This window comes from Argiope bruennichi, chromosome 7, assembly GCF_947563725.1.
Source record: "Argiope bruennichi chromosome 7, qqArgBrue1.1, whole genome shotgun sequence".
Taxonomy (NCBI): domain Eukaryota; kingdom Metazoa; phylum Arthropoda; class Arachnida; order Araneae; family Araneidae; genus Argiope; species Argiope bruennichi.
In genome coordinates, this window is record NC_079157.1 from 118,433,187 (window position 1) to 118,452,740 (window position 19,554).

The window sequence follows — 19,554 nt, forward strand, 5'->3', positions numbered from 1 at the left end:
GACTCGCACAACCTTGAGTTAATACTTGTAAATATCGTAGGATTGCTTGATTTAATGAAACGGATGCAAAGTAAGACGTATTGTAGAGAGATGACTCTTTAATTTCATTATGAGGTAGATGAAAATAAGGGACAAGTTTTAGGAACAGTTATTTAATTAGTTTCATATTACACAAGACAAATGTTAACATGAAAATACGCGATACTCGCATGGAATACAATCTAATATTGACCCCCAAGGCTGATCATGGAAATTATACCTTGATGTTAATAAGGTAGTTATGTAACTGCTATGAAACTCTTCAAAAAATATGAAATGAATGCATGTTTTTTAATACAAATTCAGTTTTTCAATCTTGATAAAATTGTGCACATGTTCTTTTCAAATCAAGTCACCGCCAGTTTTTCGAAGCAGAAAAGTAAATTAAACTTTCAGTTTATTAATTTAATCAAGATTTTTGGTATTTTTTCATGTCTTCAGGAAACAATAATGACGTTCTCGGTACGTAATGTTCAATTTTAAATAACTACCTTTTGTAATAAAAAAAAGTTGTGATATAATTTCCCCCTAACTAAGATTTAAAAATTGCTTTATAGTTTGTATTTTATTGTAATAAAAATCAAATTAACTTCACCCAATTCAAGTCATTGAAATTAACTTTTTGTTCATAATGTCATACGAGGCGATATGTTTTAATATCTTAGTTATTCTTTTGTATCATATATTTAAATGTTTTATCTTGTTAATACTGAGCTCGGTTTCGTTCTGAAGATTTCATTGAATATGTTTATTATACAAAAATGTCTTATCGCGCCAGTTACAAATTGATACCTTTTGATCAAAAGGTAACACTTTTACTTTTTACTTTATCATTAGAAAACAAATTTTTATTTTCATAAATTAGCAATTGTTTATGTTTTAGATAACTTGTTTTTCCTGCATAACTTTTTATATAGCAAAAGACTGATTATTTTGGATAATTCTAACAACAAGCTTTTTTAATGATATTTTAGTTGAACATAGAAGTGAAATTCAACCGGAAAAATTCGCTTTCAAATTATTTAACTCGAAGATTTGGCATTCAATAGTTGATATCCAATGATTCTTTTCATTCCTTGTTTTATTTTCAGTGTTTTTATTTTGTTTAATTTTGATTCCTTGTTTATTTTATTCTCATACCTTATTTTATTTCGGAAACCGAAAAAGAAAATAATTCTCCTAAATTTCATTTAAATTAAATTAATATTTTCAAATCGTGATAAACAACAAATATGCGATTTTAAATACATGTGCATTCTGTATTTATAGTTTAGACACCAGAAAAATGGAACACTTGGCCGCCAAAGACGGCTAATTTATTATAAGGCGTATAAACTGGAATCATAATTTTCATTGACTGTATATACTCCTTTCTTAAACATTTGAAAATTTTAATCCTATGGTTTCCTTACTTATTTGATTTTGCAACGACTTCTTTACGATTAAACTTAGCAAGTACACATGCTGGTTACTTGTATTTGGCTCTCTTAACATCTCGGTAATGTTACATAAGCGTCTAATATGGGACGTATTTTTTTCTTTAAATAGCAGCACACAAAACAAATTAACTTGCATCAGCATTTTTTCTGTAGATTCCTGTAGGAAGACTGCCTATTGCAATGGTTCTCGTGACAAGACTTCGGGAAAATTTCTTCAGTTCTTCACTGATCATGTTTCCTAAAACCCAAAACCACCCTTCTTTCAAAAGTTTATTGCAGCGGTCTTAAACGTGGAGATTCGTCAAAATCTCAAGTTCGAATTCTTCGACATATTTTCTCTATACTTTGCATACAAGAAAGTAACAAAAAAAATCGCAGCTCAGTCAGCAGGCAATGCTGTCAGATAGCATGCATCACGATTTCGTTTCAAATGAATTCAAATCCACATTAACAAATGATCGATCGTTTTAAGATATCGGCTGCCTCGTGAATTGTTTGCGATCCATACCTACCGTCTACCTAGATGATCCCTTCTCTACGACAGTGTCCAGATAGAAGGGTATCGTCTAATTAGATGGTCCGCAAACATAAGCTTCATGGCAGAGAAAGAATTAAAAATGAACAAAATAAAAATGGCAGTTTCTGTTCATCTGTACAAAATATAATTTTTTCCAAATAAGATTGTATGTTATTTTTCAAAATTTTAAACATTGAAAATGAAAGTTGACGACGTCACAAAAATTATAACTGTTTACTTTAGATTATTATTAAACAATAACGTATATACTACTTAACGGTTTCAACTCCGATCTAAACAAAGTAAGAAACGGCCATCTTCTACACAGAATTCTGTTATGTTCTCATTTGGCACTTTTTACTTGAAACGGGATAAAGTAAAAAGTAGACTGCATCTTTGTCTGTTTACTTTTGAAATGTGGTTGACTCTTTGATATTTGTATGACCAAAAACAAGAATTTTCATTTACCAATATACTTTTATTGAAGTACGCTGTCCCATTCAATAAATACAAAGAAAATCGTCTTGGAATTGGTTCAAGCAGACCAATAAAAAAACCCACAGGGACAACAGACGTGTGAATAAAACTTCGCATGCGTGTCTGTTTCAGCATTTCTTTATGCGAACACATTTGCGTTGAAATTGCGTCGGATGTCTGGAATCTCTTATCAGTGGAACGCAAGTGTGAAAATCTGCCAATTTACATAAAGCTTTTACGCACCGATAGATCCCTAACATACGTCTAGGTGTAGTGCTTTTGATGTTCACGACATGCAGATAAAGCAATGTTCTGAAGATGGTTCGTAGTCTAGATATTCACGCTTCATTTTTCATAACAGCTGCGTTCACTTCCTTGTTTTCAATCACATAATTCTTAAACCGTACCGGCTTCAGTTTTTTCTCTTTAAAATGCGGAGGTTCTTGCCCTTTCAGTTAAAGAAACCAACATGTTATTGACATTGTTTTCCTCCTTTATTAGTAAAAGGAAAGTATTTTGAAACAAATTCAAGGTCATTTTTTAAAAACTTTTAAAAAAGAAGTGGTATGTTCTGGACAATGGAGGAATTTCTGTCCTTTCTAATAAGTATGCGTGTTGGCGCTCTATAGACTAGACCATATAACCTACAGATACTAAATTATGTGTACATGTATATATAATATATTCTTAAATCTAATTTACATACTAATTCCTTAATTTGACCCATATTAATTTCATGCTAAAATGTTCTTATTTCCTGATCCAATTAATACTTTAATGCTACACGTGATCTAGAAAACTGTAAATTCAGCGGTCCTCATGCCCCGAGTGAAGGAATAAAAATCCTTAGTGCTTTCTTTGCAAATTCTTTTGAATATATCAATATTTCCTTTCTTTAAATCTACATGTATCAAAGAATACTTATCGGAATTTCATGGTTTAAAATCGCTGGCAGAAAATAATTCGATCTCTTTCGCTCTTTCGATCTTTCACTCTTTTCTTGTGTCGTAGGCTGACGTATCTCGTCGCTTCTTGCTTGGTACATAAATTATGCCTCCAGGGATGGAATAAATCGAGTATGAAATTTCAAGTATCTTCTGTATTCGGCCATGCAGCTGCTTAAAAAATTGTTGCGCGCGCACACACACACCTGGAAAGTCGGGAGTGTGCTCACGAGCGATTTTTTTAAGTTATAATTTTAATCAAATGTTGAGCTAATTTTGGGTGTTTCCTCACGTTAACATACGAAAATAGTGTAAAATTTATCATTATGTGATACTACTTCCTTTTTTTTTTACGTTACTAATTTAATAGTCGTGCAATTTTTTCCGAATTTATAAACACTTTTGTTCCGCGTTTATATATATTTTAAAATAGTTTTGCTTCATTTTTAATTATAAATTACGTTAACTGTTCTTTGAAACTGTTTCCTTTGTTTCAATACATTTTAGCCCGTTATTTTATTTCATTGTTAAATACCGAAGAAGAGAAATTATATTTTTAATATCTGTATTTTTTACAAGATGAATAAAAAGGTTAAATAGCCATTTTTGAGCAAAATTTAGAAGATGGAAGAGCCGGATATATACTTTTAATAGCGATATGATGTCATGGGACAGGTCTCCATTAGAAAGGTTCATGAACACGGAGTTTCAGATAAAATGTCAGATACTAAATCCGTGTTATTTTGAAGGAATTGTAAACATAAATTATCTATACTCCATTGGCTGAATTGGACTCGATTGACTATCGATTTGACAGAAATTACCAATATCCCGATGAATTAGTCACCAAAGGCAATTAGTTGTAAATAAAGGGTTTCTTTCGTGTAAAACTTTTTATCGGATATTAATAAAAAAAAATAATGGGGCTCTTTTTCATAAAGATTATTCCTATGCTTTTCTAGAAAATATTTGTTTTTAAAAATAGAAATTGAAAATGTGCTGCTATCGGATAATCTTTTAAGTCTGTAACTACAAATGGGTATTTTTAGAAAGCGAATTCTGGAAAGTCGTTTCAAAACTGGCATGCAAGTATAATTTCAATCATTTCAGTGAACTTACCATCTCTTTAAATTGCCGAAAATAAAATTAAATATTGAAAATCACGAAACTTTAAAAATATTTGTTATTTAAAAAAGTCTTTATACATAGCCTCCGTTAAACATATGATCAACAAGCAAGATTTAACAGAAGCATAATATTAGGATGCCCCAAAAGATACTAAATCTTTGTCCCTATTGTCTTGATTTCTATTGAGCATTTTGAGCTGTAGAAGAGTTTGTTGGATTTTGAGATGCTGAGAATTTGATGGTTATAATCGAATCTATCGAAAGCATGGGCCAATTATTTGCCTATTATTAGTTCATGAAACAAGTTACAACGCAAAGTTAATTGAATGTTAGTACAAACGATAGTAGCTTCCTATTTCATAATTGGTATTAAAATTTACTTTGTGATTTACTGCATGCAATTGATTGTACTATTTACAATTTGACAATTGATTGTTTATTGTATTTTTAAAATTGCCTATTGCAAAATAGTGGTATTTTATAATTGTACATACGAGTATTTTTCAATCTATCTTTGCTTTTAATTATTTTTGTAATTGGATCAATCTAATCGGATATTTACTGCTTGTATTTTGCAGTAAAAATAATTAGAATCTGTTGGAAATGTGCAATGAATTGCATACAGAATAGTGCGCTTCATTTACCGATTCAAACTTTTGTTTCGCCAGTGCAATTCATATTTAATAACTTTTATTGAAATTAATCGTAACTTAATCAAGCATCTTAATTTTTGTACAATCTAACATTTCCAATTACAAACGGAAATAATGCAACTTCTTGCTTCTTATAATAATCTTGAAAGAAAGTTTTCCCATGTACATAATAAAGAAAATTTGATTTGGACTTACATCTTGCAATATTGGAATGATCAAACATCCATTTCAGTCTTAGCGAAATTTTCAAGACAAATTTCGTATTTAGATCACTTGAATATTAAAAAACGGGCCTCAGAATTGCTCATTATTCAGTTTATTTGCTGATTCTGTATGCATTGCCAGCACGTTTGTTCATAAATAACTACATAAATCCTGGAATGTGCATTTAAAATCCATTTTTATCCAAGTTCCGTTATTTCTTCAATAATTTAAAGCGAAAATATATAAATGAATGCATTCAAATGGAAAAAGTGGTATTTTAGTGGACAATAAATATTTTCATTTGGAAAATATGGACTCTTTACTAACTTTCTGGGATGCATGTAATGGAAATGACTAATTACATAAAGAAAAGATATATACACTCGAATTTAATTTAGCTATTAAAATGAATAATTTAAAAGCTATATTATTGGATCCACGATCTGCCCTATGAATTTGAATGCTATAGTATTCCTGTAATTTTACAGCACAAACAAAATTTTAATCACTCATATCCGCCATAATATTGATTAAAATCGTAGCAAACAGTTTATTCGATTTGTTGCCAGATTGCCACAATTGCCCGATTTAAAATTGTTAACACTGAAATTAAATTATTTGGGTTGCGTTTTCCGTAATCTACGGATCTAGAGCTATGATGGTATTGGAAAGAATTTTTTCTTTTTAGTTCTAAGACCGGATGATCGCAGATTCGATACAGATTCCAAGTTGGTACTTGTAAAATCCATAGAAATAGAATGCTCTGACGTTGAGGTGATGTCAAAGTTTTTAGGTTGTCTTATAAATGAATATAACAATTTTGCAGGTTTGTTAAAAGAAAACGAAACAAAGTAAGCCATTTGATAATCGGAAATCAAGAATAACAGTCGAAAGTTGAATTAAACACAGTTATAAATATTCAGTGCGTGCATTTCCAGAAATGTGAAGGATATCGAAGCGGTGGGAAAATTCATTCCTAAATTCTTTCTATATGCCTGGCATGAAGTTTCGAAAGGACAGATATGTGCGTATGGAGAAACTCGATTTCTTTTTTCTGCCATCACATCAAACAGCAGGTGTTTGTTCCACCCCCACCCCCACCAGCTACCAACTGAAACTTCAGACATGCATATCTGCATTTCAAATAATCATGTGGAGTTTTGATGTTTAAGATTTCCATATTAAATGCAAATGTCAGCTTCTTAAAATATTGTTCACAATGAAGAATAAACTTGCTTAAGAAAATTGCGTTTCCATCGTTTTAACTAAAGATATTTATTTTAATCAATTCTGAAGAACGTTGAGCGCATGAAAATATCAGAAAAAAAAAATATAAATACAGGCGAAACGAGATAAAGTAAAATCGTTCTTTATCATAGTCACAGTTAATCTGATGTTTAAATAGAAATAATACAGTCAACAATGGAAAAAATTAGTAAAATAAAAATACAGTCAAACAAATAGTTAATGAATTAATTTTTTTTTCCAATCTTATTCTTTCTAATCCGCTACAATCGTATCACAGATGCTGAAAAAATGAGATTGCTTGATGTCGTATTTTTGCAAGTACTTTGAATTCAACACAGCTATAACTGCTCATTATAATTTTCAACTATAATTCCTGATGGACAATTCGATTATACTTCTAATAGCCCTGTAAAATTGGAAATTTTCATTTATAATTGCCCTAATAATGTAGGTCTTTACAGGTGTCCTCTTCGTTATTTGGCTACGATTTTGTATATTTTCTAAATCTCTCATTTCAAAGCGGATATTAATTTAAATAAAGCTAAACTGAAATTTTTTTTTATAAGTGATCGTTGTAGTGACATAATAATAGTATAGAAATTCGTAGTTAGTTTTTTAAAATAGAATAGAGGCCAGTCGACCGTGAAAACTTCATAACACTCGCAGAACCTCTTGAAGCTTTTCATTACGCCCGAGTTGGTAAGGAGGAAAAATAAGAATCAGGTCAAACAATTACGGCATCCTTACCCTTGAAAGTGGAGGCACTTTTTCCGGTTATTGAACTTTGCTTTGTATCAAACATCCGTAAAGTTTGCGAACGCAAGTTTTATTTTTTAATGTTTATACAATTGAAATATTTTAGCTATCTGTATCGGATTTTGTCTTGCGTTAACGTGGAATTTGCCGGTCTACAGCATTATTGATGGAAATCTTATGAACGAATTGCATGTTCGCAGGAATTTTCTTAAAGAAACACGATGGTATCTCGTAATCCATGTATTAAATCTATCTTGAATCCATACTATTAATATTCTAAGTCAGAATTTCTTAAACTTCTTGACTCGATAATATTTAATTCGAAACTTGTCACGATTCTTCTATCGTAAAAGAAAAAATTTAAATATTATTGTAAAGAAATTCAATTTAAAATTATTCTGCAAGCTTCATTGAATTTTTTTATCAAAACAATTAATTTATTAATTTTTCCTACATAGTGAAAAGCGTATGCAGCGGCAAAATTAAAATTTAAATATTGTTCTACACGACTCCGCATGAGATTGCAATCTGCAATTTAGGACGTCTTGGACAATGTTGCAATTTTTAAGACTCCTTATAAGCATTTTATTTTTGTTTCTGCAGATTTATAAAACAAAACCTGATCGATGTTTTTGATGATGAACTAAAAGTGGACAAAGCTAAGTGATTCAATCTGAATCTATATTAAGCTACAGTTAATTTATTCCTTATAATATGCTCCTATTTATTATAAATTTCTTGTACCTAAATATTATCGAGCATTATGAATATTTAAATGCCATTTTAAGTTCTTCGTCATTGTTACGGTCATAACATTTTCCGATTCAAATGCCAATTCTCCCCCCACGAGCACATTAAAATAAATGGAAGTGCCTTATTGGCATTTTAATGAACATTGTACAAAATATGAAGAAATCGGATACAGTATTGAATATGCATTTTGTAAATCGAATCCAATTTTGGGCGTCAATGGCATACAAATCTAAAACTTTGTGTCCAGGATAACTAAATTTCATTTATCAAGTTTCTCTTCCACATAAATAACTTTCCGTTCGCATATTTTGCACAAAAATTGACAAGCAAAATATTACTGCCTAGACAATATACCAAATTTCACCCAGCTAGTTCTTTTCTCTTTTGAGTTGCCTAGTTCTCAGTCAGGCATACGCAATTCTCAACTCTCTTCTCTTGGAGATGCCTTAAGCGAAGAGATTGATCAAAATATCAAATTAGAATTGCTATTAAATTTTTTTCTAGTATAATTTAATGAAAAGAAGTTTTAATTTATACTTTAAAACATTCTCTTAATTTGCAACGAAAAATTTTCTTAAACTTTATTTTAAATTTTAGAGTGCTAAAGAGCTATTTTAAGATGCTCATCAGTATTATTCTAAAACATTGCGAGAAACTGATGCCTGTTTCACTCTAAAGTAAAATAATGAGTATTGCACCATTTTTAGTTTCTGCGATTGGTCACAAACTTGCAGTAACAGGGTTTCGCGTGTATTAACTGTGCATGCGACTATTTGCTTAAATCTTCAGTTTTCGTGAACTTTTATGAGAGCATGAAAGTAAGCTGGAGATTATTTTGACTCTAATACATTTGTAATTATAGGGAGAAAATGTATTATTCAGGCACATTAAACTATTGGAAGAAGTAGATGAAGAGAAAACAAGACCTACCCCTCTTGTCCAACCGGGCGATTAATCTTAATTTCACTAAATAGTAATCGCATATTACTATTTTGAACCGAAATTTCATACAAAACCAAGGGTCTCAATGCACCGAGCTTAGCTTTATAAGCAAAGAAAATGTCCCCGCATTAGTTTGTCGAAATTTAAATCGCAAAAAAAAAAAAAAAAAAAAAAAAATCCTCTTCTTATTCACTTTTTACTTTTTTGTATTCGTAATACAGAGAAAGTATTGTAATTGTCAGAAACGAATTCGAGATTTTGACGCATTTCCATATTTGAGACCACTTTGAATTCGAAAATCATTTTTGGAAAATGTCTGACAAAGAGAACTTAAAAACGCTTTGACCTAGACGGATGAAATTTGGTATACGGTCTTTACACTAAAATTAGATTTCTATCAAATTTTGAATAAAATGTGTTGAGAGACAGTCTGTTCGCATATATAAGTTAACACAAAAGATATGGATAGAATTCGATAAGTAGATTTAAAATCTATAGTGTAGATAGACACTAATCACATTTTGAGCTAAATCTAGAAAGGGGTTGATCGTCTTTCGGTCTGTATTTGAAAGTGTCCCTCGTGTATCAAAATAAAATTTTTTATTTTTAAATCTGTTTAAATGTGTGTTTTCCTATTCATGAGTTTAACGTTCTGATTAGATGAGATTCTATTTGAGACATTTATTCTTTTAATTCTTATTATGTAAGGAGTAGCTGAGATATTGACGCTTCCGAGATTTTTGCTTTTAAAATGAATGGTTCGATTTAAGTGCAGATGTAAAATTATATTTGAAGAGCGTGTTGCATATCCTTACCGGTAAAGGAGTTAAAAGACATCATTTAAACATGCTAAAGTATCTCCTGTGTCTTTTTGTTAAATAAATGGGAGTAACAAATATCGTAATTAAAAAAGTAATCTATAAATGAGAATTTAGATTTGCGGTTCAAGAGTTTAAATATGACCAAGTTTTTGAAGAATTTAATACTAAAATATAAGTCAAGTTATAAATTCCATATCTGAGTCAGATTAGCCATTGTATGACAAGGAATTTAACGCGTTGAGTGCCGTGTCACCCATATTTGAGTGACTGCAAAAGTTCTCATTCAGTATAGAATATGAAGAGAGAAGAATGCGCCTATATTTAGTTTATATCTCCTTGTTTTATCCCGTTTTTCACCGTGTGAATCGCCAATGACTCACACCTATCCCCTGGGTATTCTTTTCTCTAATGCATTTTAAGAAATAGTAAAGAAGTAAACATCTTTTACAAAGTCGCCTGAATCACTGGCATAATCCACAGCCACAAATGTTTTCTTAAAAATCTTTTCAGTAATGCAATGTACTGCTGTACTAATTTCTGCCATAAAATCTTGAATTTTATTAATAAATACAAATTTAATGAATAACTATGGGCAAATTAAAAAAAAATTCATTGAATTCTTATGACATTATACAAATGAATTATTTTCATATTTTCTTTTGTATCTAAGTTATATGCAATTCAAAATATAGAACTAATATGGCATGTTCCAAATCAGTTTTTTTTTTTATTGCTCTTTTTCTCTGAATTTCAATGCTTATTTTTTTCCCTCATTAGTTTATGAACGAGCAATTTGTTTAGAGGCAAGTCGCGTGCTCTGATTTTTCATAGTGGCTATTAGAACAAGCAAGCCTAAATGAAACATTTAAATCTCCTAATAGTATCTTTCTTCCACAAATCGTATTTATTATGCCTCGGGTAATGAGCTTTCTTTAACTCGACGGCGGCTGAAAGACAATCGCATTCTGTTACGTTATGCATGAAATCCCCTGGCACGCATGTCATTTTAAAGGTTAATGGGTCGAATGCAACGTTTGTAAAATATTTCAAATTTAACATTACCTAGATTGGAATTTGATTTTCAATGTCGGACAGCTTTACGATAAGTGGAATAAATCGGATTGTTTTTGTTTTCTTTCTATTTCTTTCAGAAGCTTTAAGTACTCATTTGCTCCAAAAAAAATCTTTTTTTTGTGTGTGTGTTCTAATGATGTAATGAATTATATTTTAGAGACGGTTGGTCAACTTTTGTTTTGAGAACGTGCAAATGAAAGGGAGGTTTTCAAATTGGATGGATTATTGCAAGCATTCAATTGTAATAATGTTTATATGCATGTAGCAAACAAGATATTTAGGTGAATGACGGAACTTTTTATGTTTTCTTTTATAGATTCCAAACCACTCTCGTTTCCTCTGACACAATTTGAAGAGATGGACACAGTTAAATGCTTCAGGCGTATTTTTTTACTACAAAGTCTATCTCGAAAAAGTTAAATTTCTATGCAGAGCGTAATGGGAACTATAAATTCAGATAATGAAGCACAATACACACCCTAGTATCTGGACTAATGTCCTGGAAAGCAGGCAGGATAAAAAAAAAAATTGGATAGGCCAGAGTTCTAAGAACTCATTTCTTCACCCATTAATACCAGAAGACAAAGTTATTATTACCAAAACTCATTGTTTAAAACGCATTTTCTCGCTTCTTATTGAGTACCAAGCCCTCCATTTATTTCCAGCCTTGTATAATGTGAACGCGGCCCGGTGAATAATAGAAGCCGTTGCTGGTGCGTGTCGAGTTAAAATAGGAGGCTCTGTATTGGTAGCTTATATATGTTTATATACTTCACAGCACGTTTCAAGAATTTATAAGATGAAGAGTAAGTTAAAGGATATAAACTGTTCACATTTTAACATAAATTCTGTAATGTCTAACTTAAAGGCTTGAAACGTAAACAAAACATTAACGTTAAACGTAGGCCTAATTATTAAGAATTTACTCGGAATTATTTTTCACTGATAAACAATGCACAGATATGAAAATGTAACCCTAAGATAAGAGTCAAAACTTACAAATTTTAGTTTTTGAAAAATCGGGTCGGATAGTAGGGAAGCTGGACAGTCGCAAACCGGATACTCCAGAGTGTACTGTATACTATTCAATTTGCTAAACTTCATTTTTTTTTTAAAAAATACTTCGATCTCTACATCTCAAACTTTGTATTACAGAGATATTTGTTTTATCCAAACGTTGTCTAATGTTCGTCCAATTGCTCAGTAATGGCTTTGGACAATAATTTATGAAGGTAGTGTGTTTTGCTTTCAAAAATAAACTAATAATTTTGCAGTCACGTAAGTGTACCATTGCGTACTCGTTTTTTTAACTGTGAATTTTCGTCAATAGATGTTTAATTACGAAAACAATGCTTTCTTGCTCTTAATTGCAAATTTGAATGATATAAACATTTTAGAGCTTATTTCTGCATTTAACTTTGTTGAATTAAGTTCTATAAGCTTCTTTTTAATTTGCTGATTAAGGTTGGAACATTTGATGCTATTCCACTGAACAGGTCATTTCGTTATTTCATGCATATAGAATTTACCGAGTGTATGAAAATGCCAGTTAAAAAATAGCTTGACATTTGTTAATTTTTTATAATTCAAAATATCCATATTGGTATTTATAAACCCTTTCGCTGTCCTCTCCGGTCAGCGAAAATTTCTGTTTTCCGCCTCATTGGATCAAGTAAAAAATAAACTTGTTCAAGTGAATATTTTCAAAGCGTTTTAAACGTTTAAAAGTTTTAAAATGTAGAAGAACTTTTGAAGCGCGCTACAGCCGCCCTGCAGAAGTTTCACTTGAATGAGCTAGACGCGTTACGGACGATGAAGAGGTTAATGCGAAGTATCAATTAATCATTTACTTGTAAACGATGACTTCGCTTAATAAATAACATCGATAAAGCATCCTTTAAACTATAAGATATGAACAGTTTTTAACTACTAAAAGCAATTAATGATTATCTTCTAAAAAGGATGGAATAATTGAATTATTTAAATGTTTTGAAATATGAAAATATAGTGATATTTTATAAAAAGTATTATTTCGTTTTTACGGAATTTTACAGCTATATTTTCCTTTACATATTTCTAATATTAATGTTTTTTCATTCTTCGTGTATTTAAAATGTTCAATCAAGGGAACGCTAAATCTAAATTTAAGCACTGAAATAGAATGAAATAAGAAAATAAATCGGTTTCTTCGCCCCCCCCAAATTCTTTTTAATTGGGTTTTTCCTTTTTTTTTTCTAATGTAAATTGATTAAATTTACATCTAATGTAAATTGATCGCTGATAAATATAATTCATAAATCGAAAATGAATCGTGTTTACTTCGCAAATCATTGTCTTCAAATTTGAATTCGAAACGTCTGAATCTATACTAAAATGATCTAATTTTGAAATCACAACTTTATTTTATTGCGTGCTAGTGATTATTGGATTCATAGTTTAACTACTTCCTCCCTTCTATGTTTCCGTGCTGTTTTTTGGTAGGGACTTTTCTTTAAAACATAATATTTGAAACAAAAACTTGCAAGATTACTAATCAAATGTCAAATCAGTATTTTTGAAAAATTTTCATGTAATATTTCATTTTAACAAAATGGTCCAAATTTTTTAAATAGGTATAGGATTTCGCATATGGCGTAAGATAAGAATAAAATGCTCGCGACATTATTTGTTCTGATGATGAATCTTTTATGATTCATATTTGAATCTTTAATTCTTTGTTTAGGTCTACTTGAGTACGAGGAGAGGAGCGTGGGTCATTCATAGAGTGGGTACAAAAGGCAAACCATTCGATATCCAAATGATGACCAGATTTTTTAATTTCTGGTTCAACAATCTACCCTACCCCATGGTGTGCTACATTGCTGAAAGAGAGATTAACAACCGATTCGATCATGATCTCTACAAGATGAAGCCCGAACATCACATATTTGGTCAGCATCCAATGGTCAATGACGCTCTTCCGAACAGAATCCTCAGCGGAACAGTTATGGTTAAAGGTAAGAATATTTTCAGGCTACTTTAATATCGAGCATATAAATTTTCTATTGATGCTATTTTTTCTGCTGAAATTTCAGATATCTCTTGGGTGCTTAGTCAAACATTCAAACAGACATACACTGTTCTTACAAAAATTAGATGCCATGTAATGAAAACTTGAGTTGTAACCCACAATCGGACTCCATTGGGCATTAATTATTTAGGTCTCATTTTATCGTCAGTGAACCATTTGACACAATTTTTCTGTATAGTATATAGCTGCTGAAACAATTTGGCTCCACTTTGGTTTTGGAGGGGAAGAAAAAACCGCTTTTCATCTTCGAAATCATTGGTTCAGTTGAGTACCAATTGTAGATGGTTCATCATTCTTAAAAATATTATTTGGTTCGCCATTTTATAGAATGTGTTACTTTCTGTTTGCTTTTTTATGAAAACGTATTTTTTATGAATTTCAAAAAAATTGAAAGCTTCTCGAGTCTGTCAATCTTTCTACTTCTAGAAATTAATTAGAATTTTAATTTTCAAACTAGCTAGCCAGATTGAAAAATGGCTTTCAATAAAATATACCGATACATCTTGCTCCTCTTGCTAAAAATGGTTGCTGTGCCACAAAGCATAATTCAATCAGTAAAAACATTTCAAGTTCTTTCATTTTCATTTCAGCCATCTGTTTTTTAAAAATTATAGACCGCTATTCATCGAATAGTAAATGTCGATGGTTACAATTTCGGTCTTTGCGCCGTCTTTTTACAGACCAGGTTTTTGAATTTTCATGGCTAGGGAATGCCGGTTTTACATAATGTAAATGTATAGAGCCAGTAAAATTTTTTCACATAACGTAATATTTATGTAAAACGTAATACAGTACACTCCCGAGTATCTGGTCTAACTTGGAGGAAGGACAGACCGAATAACAAAAAAAAACTGGATAGGCCGGAGTTCCATGAACCCATTTCTTTGCCTACTAATACCAGAAGACAAAGTTTTTATACTAAAGCTCACTGTTATAATACATATTTTCTCATTTCTTATTGAGTACTAAACCATCCATTTATCTGAAGCCACATATAATATGAATGTCGAGGCCCTTTGAATCATAAAAGCGAGGGTTAAAATAGAAGCGTGTTGAATTAAAATAAAAGGTTCTCCTCTGGTAGTTTGTTTACTGCATTGAACGTTTCAAGAATTTATTAGAGAAAAAGTTAAAGGATATAAAAAAACTTTAAGCATTTCCAAGAACAATTTACAAATGCTGCACGTACTGAGCAGTTATAACCAGGGACAGCGCCAACAGTTGAGATCCGTTACACACTGACGAAACCATGAACAATGAGTAGAACGTTGCCCTTTTCCTGTCACAACCTGTATTTTGCATATGACACATACGAGGATAGTAGCAGATGCCCGCTTCCAATGTCTTGGTAACGTTGCCAATGCAAAGTCTTTCCTTTCTCATTTAATTATGATAAAAGAAAATTAGGCCGGATAGTACGAAAGCCGGATAATCGTTAACCGGATATTTGAGTTAACTGTCTTTAATAGTTAAACATTATAATTTTAAACGTAATATTCTATCTTATGACTTTCATATTAGTACAAAGTGTGAAATGAGTCGTCTGCGTATAAAATAAAAATTGGTTGTTAATGTGGGAAGTGAAACAGCTTGTATGCAGTTAAATTCGGTATTTCTTAAGTCAAAGTTTTTTCGAGTCCAATTTCTTTTTATTGATAGAAAACGGATATTATAAAGGAAGGGCAGCATTTTTTAAATTCAAAATCTAAATAATCTCGGTGATTTCTTTTCATAGTCGCACTGTATGTGTAATAGCTGCTTCATTGATCTCTTTATTAATGGACCATATTTTTGCGAAAATCGTGAAAAATAAATTCAATAAGTCTTTTCTATGTAAAAGTAGTAGAAGCTGTTTAAATAGGAAACAATAGGGCTATACCAATGAAGGCCTAGCTATGCTGTAAAAGAAATCGTGGTCCAGTTGACAGGTGAATAAAGTTTTGAACAATGGTAAGAAATACAAAGAAACCAGGAAACTTTGACCAAGAGGCGAAATATTTACGACCCAAACACGAATATACTATAACCGAATATGCAATAAAATATCTGGAAGTGACTTCAGTCGCCATATATTAGTGTGCGAGTAAATTTATTGCTAAAAAGTATTGTTTCGAATAATTCAACTAAACCTCTATTTATAAACTGAGAGAAGTCGCATTCATTTCAGTGCAATGCAAGCAATTTAAATGGGCCTTTCTTTTCTTTTTTTTTCTGTTGAAAAATATCCTTTTTAAATAAAGCCTACAGTGACAGATCTCATTATTTTTTTTTTAACCAAATTTGTGCAGGGACACTGAAATTGAACATTTATGAATTTCAGAAATGCATTACTTTTATACTATACCACCATATTCTCGTATTTTGGATAATTTCCCGAATCTTAAATCATAAAGTTATGATGAAGCGATTTGAAACGATGCAGAATATCTTAAAACATACCTTTTATTAACTAGAACATCTTACAAGAACTTAAGGAATCAAGCGTAAGTGAAAAAAATAATTCAACATTTTTCTTACTCTTGCATCAAGCAAATCTTGAATTAAATTTACAGAATATGAAATGAAGCAAACTATAAATTTGTAACCGCTCTTGTAACATAAACTATAACTATGATGACGTCAGATGCAGCGCCCTCTGATGTCTGATTGTGCAATGACTCGGTTCAAATCTAGCGATGGCATATACTGTATACATTAATCCATGCTCTTAGATATTTATCTTAAAATTTTGTATGTAAATTGCTTTGTGCGTAACCTGCAAGTAAATGTTGCACTCTTTCGGACTTTTTACTGAAACCCCTTAACGACCCCAAAATTTGCTTTTAATTTATATAGGCTAAAAAGTAACTGGAATAAAATTAATTTCCAGCGTTTTTTAATATTCAAAATATTAAATATTAATTTTTCTATAATATAGGGATTATACATGTATCCCTCTTTTATATCAATATCAGATTTTCAAGAAATTAAAATTAAATTCTTAAAACAATTCTTAATTCAAAATTTTAATATGAATTACTTTACTGAATTTGATTTCAAAAATACTTTTAACTCTTTATTTGCATGTTTTATAGGAGACATAAAGGAATTTACAGAGAATGGCATAATCTTCGAAGGTGAAACTGAAGAAGTCGAAGTTGAAGAGGTTATTTTAGCTACTGGGTACAAGATTACTTTCCCGTACCTTAGCAAAGACATAGTCTGGGTCCAAGACAATCAAGTAGAGCTCTTCAAATTTGCCTTCCCGCCCAAACTCAAACACAATTCACTGGTCCTGATTGGTCTGGGACAACCTGTAGGACCATTGATGCCCATTTCAGAGATGCAATCCAGGATATATGCATTGCACATGAGTGGTAAGTAAACAATGCTCGCTGACATTCTAGCTTCTCCATTTTAAAATAAAATGTTCGAAACTAGTTAAAATAAAACTATACATTCTCTAAGATGCCGTTAATAGGTTAGTCTCATACAAACGTTTATATATGCATACTTTCTGGGACTTTTTCATATAGAATTAAATCATGTAATGGTGAAAGGTTTGGCAGGGGAAATATTAAAAAAAATGTATTTGCATTTTAATTCTAATACGTTTCAAATAAAAATAAACTTATTTTTGAGAAACAATTGAAGAGATTGCCGGCGTCCTGGCCTAAGGGTAGCGCGTCTTTCCCGTGATATGGGCGCCCCGGGTTCGAGTCCTGGTTTGGGCATGGTGGTTCTTCACCCTGTGTTCTATCTGTGAAGTGTATGAAAGACCCTCCTGTAAAAAGGGGCTGTACAAGCGAGTGTGTGAATGACATCTTCATACGAGCCTGAAGTCAGACTTCTGCCCTCGCGTGCTCAGGGGTCTTTACCCTCAGAAGATACTGCACCTCTCTTTCCTTAGTAACAGGATACATCATCATCAATTGAAGAGATTAAGAAAACGGTTCATTTTCAAAAACAATGGTAATTTAATGCTGGTCATTAAACAATATAGAAGTTAAAATTTCTTTGAAACAAGTATCAACGACGCATCAACATATTCAACCCATTTTAATTTCCTTTTCAGATTTTCAATCTTGATTTATAATGCAGACAACTTTTATACTCTACTAACTTATTTCTTGAAATGTTTTATTAAAAATTGAAGGATAATCTTGTATTAGAAATTTTTAGGCCCTTTGGAATTATTAACAGAATAACCTTTTTATATTAAATTTTAAATATACACAAAAATTTGGTTACTTTTCCGTTTTAAAGGGTCATTAAAAAAATCGCCAAACTGTTGGCGATTTTTTACGATTTTTTTTGGTGGTTATTTGGCGAAAATTATTTAACTGTCGCCAATCGCCCTCCGAAAACTGGAAAAGTTCTAAAATTTATATGACGTATGAAGTTCATTTTTCGAGATAAGAAAGAATCGAATACACTCTAAACTTCCTTCGTGTAAAGAGAACTGTAAACAATTGCATTCGACACGGAATTGCATCAAACATTTTCTCTGAAATATAATGATTTTTGTTGAACTCTTCACAGGTAAGATCCAGTTGCCTTCTGAGGAAGAAATGATGCAAGATATTAGAAGAAAAGACATCGAAATGAGAAAGCGCTACTTTTCCGGGCCCCGCCACACTATTCAAATGGATTGGATTAACTTCATGGATGAATTGGCCGAACTCGCTGGAGTCCAGCCAGATCTGTTCTCCATGTTTTTCAACGATCCCATCCTCTTTTACCATTGTGTCCGAGGACCTTGCCTCCCCTATCAGTACAGACTTCAAGGTCCCAATGCATGGGAAGGGGCACGAAAGGCCATTATAGAGGCAGACCAAAGGGTTGTCGCAGCACTCAATACTCGTTATATCCCGAAAAGGAAGGTGGAAGAAGTTAATATTCTTAAATTCATAATGGCTAGTATTAGCATTATTCTGTTGGCATTGTTCTTGGCAACGGTGGCGTAATTCCAGCTATTATTGATCATTTTTTACTTGTGAATATTGTATAAAAAATATTTATGTGATGTCTTTTGAAGTTTGTGTAGTTTGACTGCTCTTTGTGTGTGCATGTACGTTGTATGATTTTAACTTTTTTTAATAAAAGATCATTAAAAATGCTTTTTTGTTCATACACGTTTGCTATTCATATAAAAATTGTTATTTTCAAACCAATGAATCAATTGTCCAACCAAAATAACATGCAAAACTTCTGCGCATTTGCTTTAATGGATCGACTGAAACCACAAAATCTCATTTTGAGTATGCAAGTCGCTTTAATATCATTGAAGTCCCACATTTTACAAATTTAGCTCCATCTTCAAGGATATGTCGGAAATTTCATTTAATTATATAAAAATGTATTAATATTAATCCACAAATTGTGTATTTGTGAATTGATATCTATGAATATGCGATGATATAAGAAGACGCTTACCGTTTCAAGAATATGCTCTTAATCCTTGCAAGATCGATGGGACATCTAAGTATACTCTAATATATATACTTTTTA

At 31.5% G+C, this 19,554-nt stretch overlaps 1 protein-coding gene across 1 annotated transcript in view; it reads left to right on the forward strand.

Annotated features, from left to right (window-relative positions):
* The window catches only part of LOC129976700 (flavin-containing monooxygenase 5-like), a 41,526-nt gene extending 22,362 nt beyond the window's left edge, over positions 1-19,164 (forward strand). The window contains exons 2-4 of the mRNA XM_056090411.1: positions 13,717-13,990; positions 17,139-17,420; positions 18,586-19,164. Coding sequence (XP_055946386.1) covers positions 13,717-13,990; positions 17,139-17,420; positions 18,586-19,010 — 981 coding nt within the window. The 3' untranslated portion in view covers positions 19,011-19,164. The remainder of the gene's footprint in view (positions 1-13,716; positions 13,991-17,138; positions 17,421-18,585) is intronic.
* Positions 19,165-19,554: the final 390 nt, after the last annotated feature.